The sequence below is a fragment of the Bombus terrestris genome, chromosome 1 (assembly GCF_910591885.1).
Source record: "Bombus terrestris chromosome 1, iyBomTerr1.2, whole genome shotgun sequence".
Lineage (NCBI taxonomy): Eukaryota > Metazoa > Arthropoda > Insecta > Hymenoptera > Apidae > Bombus > Bombus terrestris.
In genome coordinates, this window is record NC_063269.1 from 9,585,069 (window position 1) to 9,601,068 (window position 16,000).

Genomic DNA, 16,000 nt, shown 5'->3' on the forward strand with positions numbered 1-16,000 from the left:
AAAGGAAAGTTTCTGCTCTACCGGTTGATAAACGGCGGCAGATAATTAACAACGCCCTGGTATATGTGGCTGTGCGTGGGCGATCCACTGCTTCAGAAACTCTGTCCAGATTCGTAGCGTGATCACCGTCGTCATTCTCATTTTTCCTGGAAATCGTTTCTTTTTTCCCAGCCGCAGAAGCCAAACTGCATTTTACAGTTAAAATAACCGTACGAATGTTTCAGGTTCATTTTCATGGACTTAACCTTTACCAATATAAGAACACGATGATTTACTCAGATTCTTAGTTTCTTCCATAAACTATTTGTTGAGATAATATGTAACGTACGTAAATTATTTCTATAAATCACTGAGTCTAGATTGCGTTATATAAATTGCTACGTTTTAAATCGATGCATACATTACTTTCACATCGCAATACGTAATATTATAAAAGCCATGCAACTCTCTTGTCCAGACATACGTATTTTGTAACTACTTTTATCTTATTGTCATCATCGATAATTAACATCAGATAGTTACATTGTTATAGAGCGTGAGTGTGTATTTTCAGTATTGTATAATGCATAATTACAAGTTTAATTTAAAATCTAAATTTAATCCGATTAATAATTAGAACCATTTTGCATTATATTCCTTCTTTCATAATAAAAAATCAATCAAACGACAAACAATTTCCAATAAAGAAATGTAATTTAAGAATTTTAGTAATTTAATTTGTTGTCGATATTTCCTCGAAAATTTTCTAAAATGAAAATTTATTTGACATTGTTCAGAAGGAAATATTTCAATCCTTTGTAGTTAAGAAAATGGAAGCATTTTTCGAATAAAGAGTTGAGGGAAGATATTTGGAATGTAGCATATTAGAATAATAGTAGACAAGATTGATGATATTACAAGTAGAATATACAGAGCCAGTATGATGTAATGCAGACTCACCTTCACCACAAGCTGACATAAAATCATCCATCGTTTTAAGGAATCTGAAAGGAAAAAGAACACATATATTTACCTTTGGAAAATCAAGAAGACGCGTATTCCGAATTTCATAAAATTTTGATTACGGGAATGAAATGAAAAAATGTAATGTAATTTTTTCTTCCAAAGAATTTTATCAATTTTCATCATATTTTAACATTTCTTTTACGATTATTCTTGAGAAATTATTACAAAACTTAGAAAATTCTAGATACGTGTTTGACTTGCAAAGAATTTTTCTTACGATTATTGTTACACTATAGCTGCAATTATTATCTCATTATATTGCAGTTTGTGACCAATAAGTTGTTTTTGAACGTAAGTTGCATTGCGTCGATTTATATATATTAATGAAAGTTACTTGAAAGAACGTAAATTATTATAAATTAGTGTAGATACTATATAGTATCTATACTATATGTGTTCTTATAATTTTTATACTTTGTACTTATTAGGTAATAAGTTGTAACAACAAATTATGACTATATTGATTATTTCAAATAAGTATAAAAATGGAGTTTATACTTACGATAACTGTATTTCAACAATTTATATTGTAACATAAATTAATGTTATAATGACATGAAAACGACATGAATCGTCATCCCTGCAATTTTGATTAATCTACTTATCGTAAATTGTAACGTAGCATGATGGGAGAAATTTCATAAAAGTTTGTGGATGTTCCTCATGCATAGAGTGTGTAATAAGAACACGAGGAGGAGCGCAAAGCGAGCGGCGTCCTTCCCTATACTTTCGCGTTACTGATAATTTTTCAAAATAACTACAAATAGCGATCGAATTTCCATGGTGTCGATGAAAAAATAATCAGCTAAATCAATATTCAAATATGGTAACCGGTCTGGAGAAGTGACAGTGTAATAACTGCGTAATAGGCATGCAGGGACTCCGTAGCAAACGAACGAATATGGTAATGAAGCTTAAGAACGTGAATGTTACACACCTTGAATTGCAACGAATACACTAAGAATGGGAATCCACGTGTCAGGAAAACATTAACAAATGGAAAAATTGATTACGGTTTGTATGATCAAAATATTATCATATTATATTGTGTTCTTTGAAGCATACGTCGATATCGTCAAATTGAAAATTTAATTTATAACCAATAAAATAAATTTTCATCTTTCTTGATAATACATGAGATATAACAAAACACTTATTGATTATTAAACAATTTCATTTAATCGTTAAAATATAAGGGAGTTTATAATATGTTTTCTTTCTCCTTCGTTTAAGCTATCACCGATTTAATTCAATTCGTTAATCGTAGACTAATTTATGCTTAAAATTAATAACGAATGCAAAATAATACATTTTTCCTCTGTCATTATACGATTTCTGTAAATTCATTGAACGGCTCTTTCTTATAACGCACAGCAAAGGAAATACTAGAGAGGAAAGATACGAAAGGAGGATGAGAAAAAGATCTCTGAAACTTTGCAGATTCGAAGATAGGATACCGCTTGTAATAATTCATTGGGCGGAGTCGTGCGTCGCCATCCCTTTTTTGTCTGTCCGGTTAAAAAAGGAGAGAACGGGAAAGGGAGGTCTTATTAACGGATTAAGCCTACTTCGGCTACTCGATAAATTATCGCAAGGTGTTCATTCCCCTTATACATTCCGTCGAGATTCCAGAAACATTCCGAACGCGCTCGGAGATATCTCGACTTTTGCTTCTGCTCCCTCCAGCCTGATATTAATACGACTTTAATTTCTCATCTCGCTATTACGCACGCTTGCATTTCAGTTACGACGTTTACGCTGAAATCCTTGCATCTTCGATTAAATGGTATCTTAAATTGGCCAGCTCGTTCAAGTAATTCGTAATATTGCTGGATAAATCGCACGAAACGACGTTTATGGTGGAAGTAGTCGCTATTAAAATTATCCGTATGAAGCATCTACGCAGCTGCTTAATTTTATATGCACGTTTTATATAAATAAAGATAACTGTTGAATTTCTTTTCGTTACAAATAGAAATTCTCGTGAAGCATTAAGGGTCAGCGTTGCTGACGTTAACGCAACAATTCACGCTCAAATTTCGAAGTTTTCAGATCTTCAAATTCTTCGATCTTCGAATCTACAAATATGTTATTACGCAATAATGTTACGTTCGTGTGTTTTTTACGCTTTATTCCGCTGTCTAGTTTTCTGTGGGTTGAAGAATAATGCTTTGGAAGGAGACTTTGTTCGATTAACCTTTAGCAGAAGTAGTTTTATTTTGTATCGATTTAGTGTATCTTTATTAATAAATTCACCAACAAAAGAAACGAAAACTGTTCTGATAAGCATGAAATCGTTTCGATTTCTCCTCCTAAATATATCTACGATGAGGTTGGTTCCACGAAAAGTTATTACTCGTCATTGTGTGAGAATAGGGTGGCCCAATAGTGCTTCTCTATAGAGGCTTAATAGGACCGTTTTAGTGCCTCTGGTCCCTTTTACCTTTAACGTGGACTTCCTATAACACCGATTAGACTAACACGATTACAAATGGTAACTCATTCACCGACTTAGCGACTGCTTTCCATCGTCGTTCAGTATCGATACGTTATAAGAATAGGGATACGCGCGTAACTTATTACGTATCCTCAGATCTAATGGTTACCTGCTAGTAGACGAGAATTTTTCAAACTGAACTGATGGATGATCGTATACGACATAACTTATTAAAAAAACATGCATTAAAATTAATTTAAAGAATACATTATTAAAATATATTAAACATTTATAAATATATAAAAACACTATAAACACTATATGTTACTAAAAGTATTCTTAATATATTATACAATACATTATAATAAGAAAAATATTAGTAAAATATATGTTTGTTACTAAAAACGTTACTAACAAATGCACAAAGAATAATTTTTAAGCATCAAAGTTTTACAACGTCCTTAATTGTTATATGCTGACAATGCGTCATCGTGTTATAACTGTGTAACAATAGGATGGCTACTTCTAAAAATTTGTAAACGCATACTTACGGTCGATGAATGATACGACAACTTTACAAATGTTTTGACGTAACATGAAAGTAGATTCTTGCATTAATGTATCGTATGCAAGTTAATTCACGAAGTATTTCAGTATGCTGATAGAAACTAACTCAGACGATAAAAGACGTTAAATATAATTCACTCGTGTAAACAGATAAATTCAGATTATTATTTCAATATACGAATTCCACAAGTTCTTTAACGCACGCGTTAACGGAATAACTGAATAAAAAGCCTGTTTATTTCTACGAATCGTAGTTCCTTAACGAGCACATGTGGTAAATAGCGGCAATTAGCGTGAAATATACATGCAATATAGCTTCTTTTTACATAAACTAATTATCAATTAAATTATACGATACTAGAAAGATCTAATTGCATTTTGCAATATCCTACATAATATTGACTTGTTTCTTCTCTATCCCTCCCTCTCTCTCTCTCTCTCTCTCTCTTTCAGATATTATAATTTTTAGATTAAAAACTCAAATTTCTAGTGTGCTCGAAACGATATTTGGATGAAAAATCCTAATTGTTCGATTGGTTAAAACAATTTTTAGATTTAAATTTATGTCCCATAATATTTCAAGTAGGCGCTACACGTTCTTCCGCGTCGAGATAGCCGAACCTCGAGAAGACACATCTATCAGGAAAGAGATAGTACCCCCTGAGAATGAAATATCGAAAAATGGCTGCCGGAGATCCGCGCACCGTGGCGCCGGCGGTATGTGAAAAATGACGAGCGTTAAATTAATTTGACTTCGAATTTGAATTACAGATTCGACGTGGACGTGGAGGTGTCTGCGGACAAGGCGCTTCGCACCCTGTTCGCTTGGAATTTCCCCATTGAAAGAACCAGCTATCGAAACCGGGCATCATCAACGCGTTCCGATCATCATTGCCGCTGTTCTTGTCATCGTTAACGTTGTTCTTTCAATTCTTTTCATCTTTACCGAAAAGTCGATCTCACCGGAATTTTACTATATAGAATGGATGACCATTATAATACTTTTATAATATCTATCATCCGACAGTAATATTATTCTTCTCAACTGGCAATATAAAAAAGTATCTGGTACTTTATTAACATTTAAATGGAAGGTATTTATTGACATATAAAATGGAATAATTTCTTTCCTTGTATACCCATTAAACTTTTTTAATGAATATCATTTCATATTTAAACTTAAATTTCTTTACACGTAATATGACGATATTGTGAAATGATAGTTCATTAATTCGTTGTAAAGTTTATTATGCAGATGAGCGATATGTAGATATGATAATATATTAGATTTTATTAGAAGATAAATATAATAAGTACGTTATATTCGTAGATCGTCGTACATTAAAAATTATTTCTCAGCTTTAATAAATTTTTCACAGGAAAATATCGAAGACTTTGCAAGCTTTGTGTATTAATTTATGCACGTATGACACGTGTTACGATATGTTTATCACACCACGACTATGACTGTATAACGTATATTGTAGCTACGTTTAATTATTATTATTATTAGCCATACTGGATAAAAAATGTCTTGAATTACATATGCATAAAGACATTTTGCATCTAATTTTGTTAAAAACTAAATGTACGTATATATAATACATATGATAAAAAATATCTTCTATTATCAACTTTTGATTTTGCACGTTTGGTTTTATTCCTTGCATACTGCAAAATTTGACACGTTACAATGGATCTTTTCCCTCGTTCATGTAAAGAAGCCTTAACTCGAATACCAGGAACATCAAAAGGGAGCTGCTGCTGGCCACCAAATCGCAATATTTGGTCTGCATGAAATCATAAAAACTTCAATGATTCTACGTGTTACACAGTTCAATCGAAATAAGGAGATGCTCGTGAAACTGCGGAATGACGTTTACGGCAGCATGATAGTACAGCAGAAGCGAAGTTCATTTGAATATCGCACGCTGTGTGGTCTTGTACACGCGTATATCGCGCTACATATACGTTATGTATAGCAGATACATGTGTAAAATGAAACTAGAATTGCGATTAGGCGCTTAAATTAAAGATCATTCGAATATAAAAAATGCTTACTAAAATTACTGTTTAACTTGATTGAAAAAGACTTGCTGTATAAAAACAAGATAAATCTCTTGATATAAAAGTTAATCGTTATTTAACGATTTCAAATAGTAAAACATTATTATATTCGCAATTTAAAGTGTAAGAGTATGTATCAAGTATTAATTATTAAACACTAAATGCATCATGACCAATAGCGGGAATAAGATAATCCTTAGACTTACGAATGAGCAATCGAACCAGGCGGCTGGTAAAAAAAATATGATAGTTGAAAGTAACATTACACTTGTCAAAATGTGATTTTTTAAATTATCCTATACAAAATAATTAACTTTGGCCACAAATTCAAAATTACATGTCTTATATTTATGATCTAATTCATATTTTACTACGCTATGTGTTCTTGTAACAAACAAGAATGCACCGATGATTTTGTCAGTCTTTCGTACGAACCAGAGTGAGTAACCTATTTTTAATTACCCATAAAACGAACATAAGAACATAAATATTAATGTATTCAGCGTAAACATGAACATAAACATAGATAAACAAAATTATCAAATGATTAAATTTGTCAGTCGCATGTTTCATGAATCACTCACGATTATCATAAATAAAGCTTCATATAAGGAACACATCTTTCGCCACACGTTTCTTCCAACTAAAAATTTATAAGAAAGATAAGAAAGAGAAGATTAATGATATAGGAGCAAGCATAATATAATATAACTTTTTTGATCTATTAACCTAGCAACTTTTTTAATTACGAGATTAAAAACTGCTAGAAGGATACGTTAATTTTAGCTATTCACTTTTAGCGCTTACGGAATGTAAATATAGTATAATTTATTTTTGAAAAAATGAAACGTCACGTATGTCCATATATTTACAATTTTAATATCGAATTAACCTCATCATCTTTGGTTATGTTAAACATTACCTACACGTTAAACTTCACATGTTTGATAAACAGACAGATACTAAATTATTCCATTCTTAAATAGTTTTAAATACGTAATTACAATTTAAGATTTATTAGTAATTATGAAACTAAAATAAATGGTATGTGCTGTCAGGTGTCAGTCGTACACGAAAATATCGTTTAAATAATATAAACAACTATAATAATAAAATGTTTTGAGTTAATTAGCAAGATAAGAGTTTAGAATGTAAATGTAGATATTATGTCAACCGGAAGACATCCCAAGTGAAAAGGCAAGGATGATAATAAATAATGAAATAAAATAAATATTTATAACATCATTTATATGGTATTTGAAGACTAAGCTCGCAAGAAGCATCATGGCACACACCAGTAGATCAAATCGTTGAAGACTCTTATGACGAATATTGCTCGCCTGCCTGTGCAACCCCAGTAACCCCAAGAACTCCTGTATCAACCCGACGAGAATTCCGTACGCCAGCTGCGCCACTTAGAGTACTCAGCCAACGCCGCGATCTAAGACAGGGAGTAGCTGTAGCATCTCGTCGTTTGAATTGTATGTCAACCAATAATGTAAAACCATACTTATACATTTCATACTTATAATAATGGCATTATGATGATGTAATGTACTTGTGATTCTGCGAGTTTCGATCATGTTTTTGATAGTACGAGTTGTTCACTTCTTCAGAGCAGGTCGGAAACTTCAGGTCTTTCTTTCTGAAAACTCTACAAGAGTGTCATGTCTGCTTCGAGGAAGCAAACTGGAATGTTCACTGAAACGGTGGAACAAAGAGCGACGTACTATCAAAAACACGGTCGAATCTCAAAGAACCATAAATACGTCATCCAATAAATATCGTGAAAGTTTAACCATTTAAAAAACTATTACATATAATCATAAAGATACGGTAATATGATAGTTTCACAAGCTTAATTATTATATCAAATAATTTTTTTAAATCAAAATCACTGTCCACAGACGATACTATAGCAGCAGCAGACATCACATTCGATAGCCTGGACACAGACGATAGTACAGGCTCTTCCCGTAAGTTATTTTCATTATTTAATTATCCGTGTATATTTGTAAAACGCGTGTTTCATTATCTCGAAATTATGAGGAGTAACCGGATTTTGACATTAATTTCTGCATCTAGAACGAATTTTACGCGGCATGTTTCGATGTGCTCCTTCGTCTACTCTTCAAACTCTTCCAACTCCCCAAACTCGTACAGAGAAACTAGCACAAACATCTTATCGACTTCGTACCAGACCATTACCACCAGAAAGACAATATCTACCCAGAATAACTAAAATGACACCTTGTGGAAAATGCTTAAGAGTAAACATCATAATATGCACATATAGGGTATTGCAGGTACTTCCAGCCACGGTTCGTCAGTATATTCTATGAGTATAAATTACTCACTAATTACTCAATAATTACTTACTAAAGGACAAAAGTGTTACATAAATACAGATTGTTGGAAGATTTATTAAAAATGGGAATACATAAGAAGGAAGATAATATTTTTCGTTTTCATACAAATAGTAACTTTTCTGTAGGGTAACTCTGATCTTAACAAAATCTGGCTGGAAAAATCTGGAACATCCATTTTAAGCTGATAATTAGATGTTCGTACGAAACATCTAACGCTTTCGATACTAATTTTCAGATTTGAAGACAACAAAATGAAAGACTAATCGACGAAACTAAATTGTAATTCATACAAAGTACAATTATTACATTTAGAAAAAAACGTGGTCTGCTTTCTCTAGACAAATTGTAATCCATAAGATCAATCTCGAAGAGGATTTTTATATTTGAAAATAAAACTATTTCTTCGTCTTACGAAGATATTGTACATATCGTGCTAAACATTTCGAATTGCTTGTACAAAAGATATGGAAAGATGAATTTGGTAGCAGAGTATAAAGAGAAATTCTCTATGTTTGAACATGTTTAATGCATGGATCTCGTGGTCGTAGATAAGTGAATGATTCACTAATATTTGTATGACCGTTTTCTCGACATGGTATGATTATAGAAGTACTCTGCAAATACGCTTAACTGTTTTTCAATTAGGACCACAATTGTCCGCTTATACGAGCAAACACGTGTCGTTTCTATTACTTCACCCAGTTTTCAGGATTATGTATTTTCAAAAGAAAGCAAAATTTGCCACTATATCCAAAATTCTATTTAATCTTCAACTTGGATCTTTGCGTTGTAGGTTATATGTCAAGCGATGATAGGTCAGATTGTAAATGTTAATTGCAGATTTATAGATAGAAAAGTGGCCTTGAAAGTCGAAATTATTCATCACAGTGTTCGTCGTACGACGTAGGTACACCTACGTTTTCTCTACACGATTTTATTCATGTGGGGAATAATAGCAACACGAAGGAAGGTAACACAAACAAAATACCTTGTATATTACAACGTGTTATAAATTTATAAAAATAGGTATCTTCTGTATATTTGTAAAACATGTATCTCGAGCAAATGTGAGCAAATGTCGTGAATATATGAATATACAAGTTTGTATAAACATAAAGTGAAAAAGAAGTTACAATCTCACCCAAAAATGTCCATATTTAATATAGGCATTACTTTATACTTTTATTTATTTTCCTATACTTCATTTGCTGTTCCATTTTTGAACGTATACGAAAATTTTCCGAATCGAAGCAATGCATCGATAAATATTTCGAAAGACTTCACACATTTCATATGCAACAATCATATTTAACGTATGGAAATCGAAGTAGAATGATCACATCAAAAAATGAAATTTTACTTTTACGCGTATAAATGTTGTAATATGTAAATTGAGGCGATCGGACAGCGTCGAGATTGAAAGAAACGCAACACTTTCTTGAAGGAATTCGTGGTTGGATATGGGTCGAATAAACCCATCTCAAATATTTTGATACGTATCATGTCCACCATACGAGAAACGAGATTCTGTGACAGTGTTGGCACAAAGATGAAAGAGAAACGTTTTGGGAAGCGATTGTGGGTGGTAAAAGATGCTTTACGTTCTCTCGTATGCATAATATGAGTACGTGTGCGTGTTGCTTCATACTTCCGGTGCCGTTAATTCGACCCATGGACCCAGCAAACGTTGTTGTGAGTCGTCCTCGAAAATTCCCATCGTCTCTCTTTGTTTTCTCCATCTTGGGAGCATTGCCAAGATGACGAGAAATGCGTCTCACGCTTGGGACCACCCGGATGGATCGCTTCATTACGTAAATTCGCCACTATCTATCTTCCTTGCCTTTGCTTCTCGTTTCCCAAGTACGATACTTGTTAGCGTTACACGTGCTATAAGCGCTAATTTAAGAAACGAAAAAAAAATACCAACTGCATTGTAGTTTGTTTATGTAATTTCATACAAAGACTAAAGAGAAAAAACATGATAAATCACATTCCTCTTTGGTGTTACCCGGAAGGCAATTTAAAAAGTCAGTACGCTATTAATTATTCGGTTTTCGATCGTTCTGGTCAAACTAAACAATTTTAGATGACTCATCTATGTTGTTCATGATAAAATCATTTTATTAGGATAAGAACTTGAATTATAAAATGCCAATTACATTAAGATTCACAGCTAGCAACGATTCCTAATTATAATTTATAATTTATTTGTGTATAACTTACTGAACAAGAAACGGACAAGTTTAAAGCAACGTTTGAATGGAAATCACAATAGAAATCTTTTTAAAGATAACTTCTTTAAATGCAATAAGTATCGTTTTAAAGGTAACTGTTTATTTAAAATTAATATATTTGTTAACCAAAACTGTTGATAAAAGACAAGTACACGGTTGTATCGAAAATCCGATTCCTTTCCCTATGTCTTCACGTACTCTTTGAACATCGTCAGTGTATTTCTCTGTATCCGTGGAATATATGAGCATTGTCTTACAATACAAGGCAGGGAACACGTGGAAACCTATGTTCGATGTCTGGACAAATAAAGACGTCGTTGCTGAAGCGTCAACACCCACATGCATTGTCGCACGGCGCGTACATCGTAGTCGACTTGCCTCGAATCCTCACGGAACACGATTCAAACGTATTTAAGGAACCTGAGTGCACATATTGTCGACATGATAATGAATATAACGTAACTTGATCTTTGTTAGGTATATCTCGTTACACTAACTTGTAAAACTTTAAATTAAGTTGCGCTAATATATACGTGATATAATAAATTTTAAGTTTAACATTTACTCGAACTGATCGGTATAATAGAATGTAAAAACTTTGTATCTGCCTAAAAAATTTTGCATATTTCTAGAGAGTAACGGACTAGCAATAAATAATTTATACCGACTGATTAAAACGTATGTCTATATTTTGGTACATCAAGGATGCATTTAATTACACATCGTGCTATATCCAAGGCACAGAGCCGTCAGATCTCGATTTAAAAAATCAACAAAAAACTATGCTTGTCCGGGATACGACCACGGTGAGAATCGTTGGTTGTTCACATTCTTCTTGGCTATTAACGGACGATGTGAATCACCATTTTATCCTCGAATTATACAAATCGAGTCGGAGGCTTTGTGCGGTTCAAACAAACGATCGAAGGGAGCCGAGAAACTCCACAGTTTCCGAGGTCGTTCTCTGACCTACTGCGAGAGAATTCGGAGACGAAATCGTGTCAGTAGCTTGTAATGTTACATACGTCTGTAATAGTCCCACGTTCACTTCGGAAGTTTTTACGTATATATGTGATAATTATAGAAATTAAAGTTTTTAAAATATACAGCTAAAATTCCATTTAAAAAAAAAAGAAAAAACAGATCTCGCAAAGTTGAAATTTAAATTGTTACGACATTTAATAATCACGGCACAACAAAATTAGGCATCATAATTTACTCTATTAAATTCACCCTTAAATCCATTCTTAAATTTATTCACTGCATTAAATTCATTACTTCAGGTTCAACAAGTTAAGGTTTCCTGGACGCTGTAATACGACTCGCTATATAGTGAGTACTTTACAACCTAAATTAGTAAACCGAAATTATTGACGAAACAACAATCGTAATTTTTGCGCACTTTTCTTGCTGCGCATATTCAGGAGCAGAAGAAAAAAAGAGAAAAGGATTCAGGTTTTTTGAACGAGATGATATATAATTTTTCCTACCATACCGTTATCTGTATAATACGAAACAAGCGTCGATTGATCGACAATTATCGCTCTGATACTTGGAAGTATAGTAAATACGAAATGCACGTGGCATTAAACTAGATAGATTGTTTAAAAAATGTATCTATTACTATTCTATAGGCAAGCTCCTATTTAATAGAAATAGTTTCGTAATATCACTTTCACTGTATACGAAGAAATAAACGCACCCATGAAATAGTTCATTATTCTATAACTGGTAAAACTAGTAATAGATATAGTTAGTATACCTTTTAGTAGTAAATTTTCTTTCCAAAATTGAAGAAACACTTATATAATTTATATTTCAATGTATTATAACTGCAATACATGTGCGTTTGTTTAAAAAAGAAAGTCGACTTCTACTGCACTTACCTGTTCACCAAATCCACGGAAGGAATTTCCCGGCCATAAACCATAATTTTTTCATATCTAACACCAAAATTTGTAAATTCCTGTAACAAAATAATACCAAAAATAAACAAATAATCGTTAGTCACAAATTGAATTACATAAAAATTACGTTAGAAGTACATAACGATTGTTTGATCTCGCTTTCAAAAAAGAATTAATTACTAAAATTATATTAGGATAATTTTATCCAATAATATTCCTCTTAGTAACAAATACGTATAATTATTTTAAGAAACCATAAGAGAATGATAATCACTGTCAAAGAAGTCCGGCTGGTTATATTAAACCAATTATATCTGACTGATCGGTGAACATGACACTGACAACGATGACATGCACTCTCCGTTCATTTCTCCTTCATACCATGATCTCATAAAATCAAAAATTAAAACTAAAATAAATGTACCATAAAGGCACCATCTTCTTTATTCTTCTACATTGATATTTATCAATGTATATACCTACAGGTTGTAGCAATTTTAATACTATGTATTCACCACTTCTTGTACGTATTCGATAAATATTTAAAATATAAGAAAAATTACAATAATAACAAATTATAATATCAATATAATAATTTGTAAATTTTAGTGCTTTCAGAATGAGAATGAAATTGCTTAAATTAGATATTAAAAAAAGTTAATAGCATCTTTACGAATACTCATGCTTGATACTAATTTAATCTTTCTAGTGAATGGACCTCTTTCCTCCAAACTACACCATTCACAGGCCAAAAATTAAGGGTTCCACTAAGTATATCATTAGGTATAATATGCTCTAATTAGACGCGGGAGACAGCAAAAGGTATTCGTGTTAATTACCGATACCTCGCGGCACCATTGATGCTCAAAAGCGTTGTAGTATTTCTAAAGCATTTTCTATCATAGATTCCAGACCTCTTCGCATAGCAAATGACTGTCCATGAAGAGAAAAAGGAAGGAAAAAGAAACACGGAACAACCGAGAAAAGTCTCGACTCCAGAACTTATTAATATAATTGATTGGTCTTAGGTTGTGACAGGTCTGACCTAAAAAAAAAAACACATACACTCTCACTATGTGGACATGGAAGTTCAGCGATCGAGATGTCGACAGTCAGTTATTCCAAAAATCTAATAATAAGTTCATTAGCCCTCGTCGTCCCTTGATCCTTCGTACAAATTAGTTGGACGCACTCGACTAATTTTAAATACCAAATAAAGCTCGGTCTGACACAGACGTAACGTTAGGCTTTCGTGAAAGGAACAAGGGGTAAAGCGAAAAAAGGGAGGCGAAGGCGTGCGAACGAACGAGCCAAAGGAAAAAAGAGAGATGACAGATAAACAAAGATAAGAGGAGAACCGTGTAAAGGAGCCACGTTCTCGAATATCTGCTCGATCAAGGAACGCAGCTAGGGATCGCTTGCGAAGAAAAAAAAAGACGAACATTTTTCGGTTTCAATTACGGAGAGATAAAAATATTCAAATCAATGGACATGATTTAACATCTTTTATATCATTATTATGACAAATTCTATTGTAGGATCTTTACTACAATTAATTTATTTACAATAAATGGATTATCATTAAATAGATAAACAAATGTTGATTATAATGGATTAAACAGAAAACGATGGTTATTTAACGTGAACTATATACAATAACGTACTATAATTTAGGCAACTAGATAGTTAATTTGCAACACTCGTCACCACAGATCCAACGCTCTCTCTCACGTGGACCACACTCTCTCGACAACGCAATCCGCATTCTCTGACTTCTCGATTCACAATCTCTGGCTTCTCCACTGACACTGACTATTAATCCATCTTTGTCCCTTAGCATCCCTTTGTCTTTTGCTTAGCCCCACCACGCACGTGTTCTGCAACCGCTCGTGGCCAGTGTCACGCAGATCTTTTCCACAAAACTATCCGATCGAAGAACTGACGATATATTGTTGGTCCTGTCGGCACTTCAGCTTCCTCGCGACATCTTTTATAGTTCGCCCGATATTTCTTAGGCCTTTCGTCCACGATACTACACTATTTCATTATATGAAATTTAATACTGCTCTTATCATCTTAGATGATATTCTTAAAACATATATAGCTTTTTAAATATTTTAACTTAGTTTTGAATCTTGATTATCTATTTAAACATCATTGGTTTTAGTATCCCAAAGAAATATCTGAAGAGATACAAACATGAAGAAATGAAGAGAACAACAGGGTTAACGTTAAACCGATATTTAACAGTGATTACAAACGCATGACAATAATCGATAATTTTGATTCTTGTTTTGTACATATAATTTTATATATTGCAAATATTTTAGCTTGCCTTTTTATCATAGTAACGATTCGTATTTGTCAAGTCGATGATGTACTTGAGCCGTGGAAATGCTTTGAGCAGTATCGACGTTGTAAATCTGTAACAATAAATATATGCAACCAAATTATAAACATTAAACATTGCAATTTCACTTACTGATTACTGCGATCATTACAAATAAAAAAAATCTCTACAAAAATTTACATCGTCCATTAAATAGTAATACAATATTTATTCGGAACATATTATAAAACACATACGATATGACTGAAACAACGCATTCATAAGAAAACAAAAACAATGAAAAATATCTAATTTGTACTAAATATCAGGAAACGTTCTAATACCCACTGTCAATGGTGTATTTTTGTGCGTTTTATATAAAACATATAAATCTTATATCTATTTTACATGCATATTTTATATAGATAATGCATGTATAATATATACGTTATACGCATAACATGCATCCACTGTCTGAAGAATTACTCTTAAAGAATGCTCTCCCTATTCGTATTGTAGACAGACAGACAACTTCATCCCGCAGTGGAAAGGGGGAGAACACAAAAAATCCGCCGACTGTCACGATGGCCTGTGTTACGAGAGAATCTTTTTCAAGGGCGCGATCTGGACAACGCGATGATATATTAGGGGAACAAAGAATCTGGTCCCGAGCTAAAGGGCCGGTATTAAACGGGGGTGTCGGCCCAAATAGTTTCACCATCCCTTTCAATATATCAAATTCTCCAAAAGCTTGTACCAGGAATGATAGCACGGGCCCGCTTGTCTCGAATAAATATTTCTCATAAATAAACAACCGTCCTGGTCCGTGTTTGAAAGTTATTAAAAAATCGAAATTTATTAGAAGACTAATCGATTTAAGAGCCATTAACGAACACCTTACGCGTTTCGACAGATTTATATCTTGAACAGAAGGAACTTGATAAAGTATATAAATTCATCTTTATCCAATGTAATTTTAATCTTAGCAAATGTTAATAATCGAATGATGTACACTGGCTTATGAAAGTATTCGAATAATAAGGAATAATAATGTAATAATAATAAAGAATAATAAAGAAAGAAAA

General features: G+C 32.9%; 2 protein-coding genes across 4 annotated transcripts in view; one reads left to right on the forward strand and one right to left on the reverse strand.

Moving 5' to 3' along the window:
* LOC100650949 (RNA/RNP complex-1-interacting phosphatase) overlaps positions 1 to 16,000 on the reverse strand; it is a 49,521-nt gene that overhangs the window by 14,536 nt on the left and 18,985 nt on the right. Inside the window, exons 4-6 of the mRNA XM_048404844.1 lie at positions 14,922 to 15,009; positions 12,566 to 12,645; positions 940 to 983 (exon numbers count right to left, since the gene is read on the reverse strand). Of these exons, the coding sequence (XP_048260801.1) occupies positions 940 to 983; positions 12,566 to 12,645; positions 14,922 to 15,009 (212 nt within the window). The remainder of the gene's footprint in view (positions 1 to 939; positions 984 to 12,565; positions 12,646 to 14,921; positions 15,010 to 16,000) is intronic.
* Positions 5,806 to 9,607, forward strand: LOC110119209. 3 transcript variants are annotated; one of them, XM_020862674.2, is made up of 5 exons: positions 5,806 to 6,515; positions 7,340 to 7,557; positions 7,984 to 8,052; positions 8,162 to 8,346; positions 8,681 to 9,607. In XM_020862674.2, the coding sequence occupies exons 1-5, from the start codon at positions 6,454 to 6,456 to the stop codon at positions 8,684 to 8,686; spliced, it is 540 nt and encodes a 179-aa protein (XP_020718333.1). In that variant the 5' UTR covers positions 5,806 to 6,453; the 3' UTR covers positions 8,687 to 9,607. The 3 variants fall into 3 exon arrangements, with proteins under 3 accessions (XP_020718333.1, XP_048260819.1, XP_048260808.1); XM_048404862.1 differs by lacking the exon at positions 8,681 to 9,607 and having other exon boundaries at positions 8,162 to 8,476; XM_048404851.1 differs by lacking the exon at positions 8,681 to 9,607 and having other exon boundaries at positions 7,984 to 8,428.

Coding starts and splice junctions, on each gene's coding strand:
- LOC110119209 (XM_048404851.1), top strand. CDS start 6,454: ATGTGTTCTTGTAACAAACAAGAATGCACCGATGATTTTGTCAGTCTT. Junction 6,516..7,339: donor AGTCTTTCGTACGAACCAGA/GTGAGTAACCTA, acceptor TGGTATTTGAAG/ACTAAGCTCGCAAGAAGCAT. Junction 7,558..7,983: donor AGCATCTCGTCGTTTGAATT/GTATGTCAACCA, acceptor CACTGTCCACAG/ACGATACTATAGCAGCAGCA.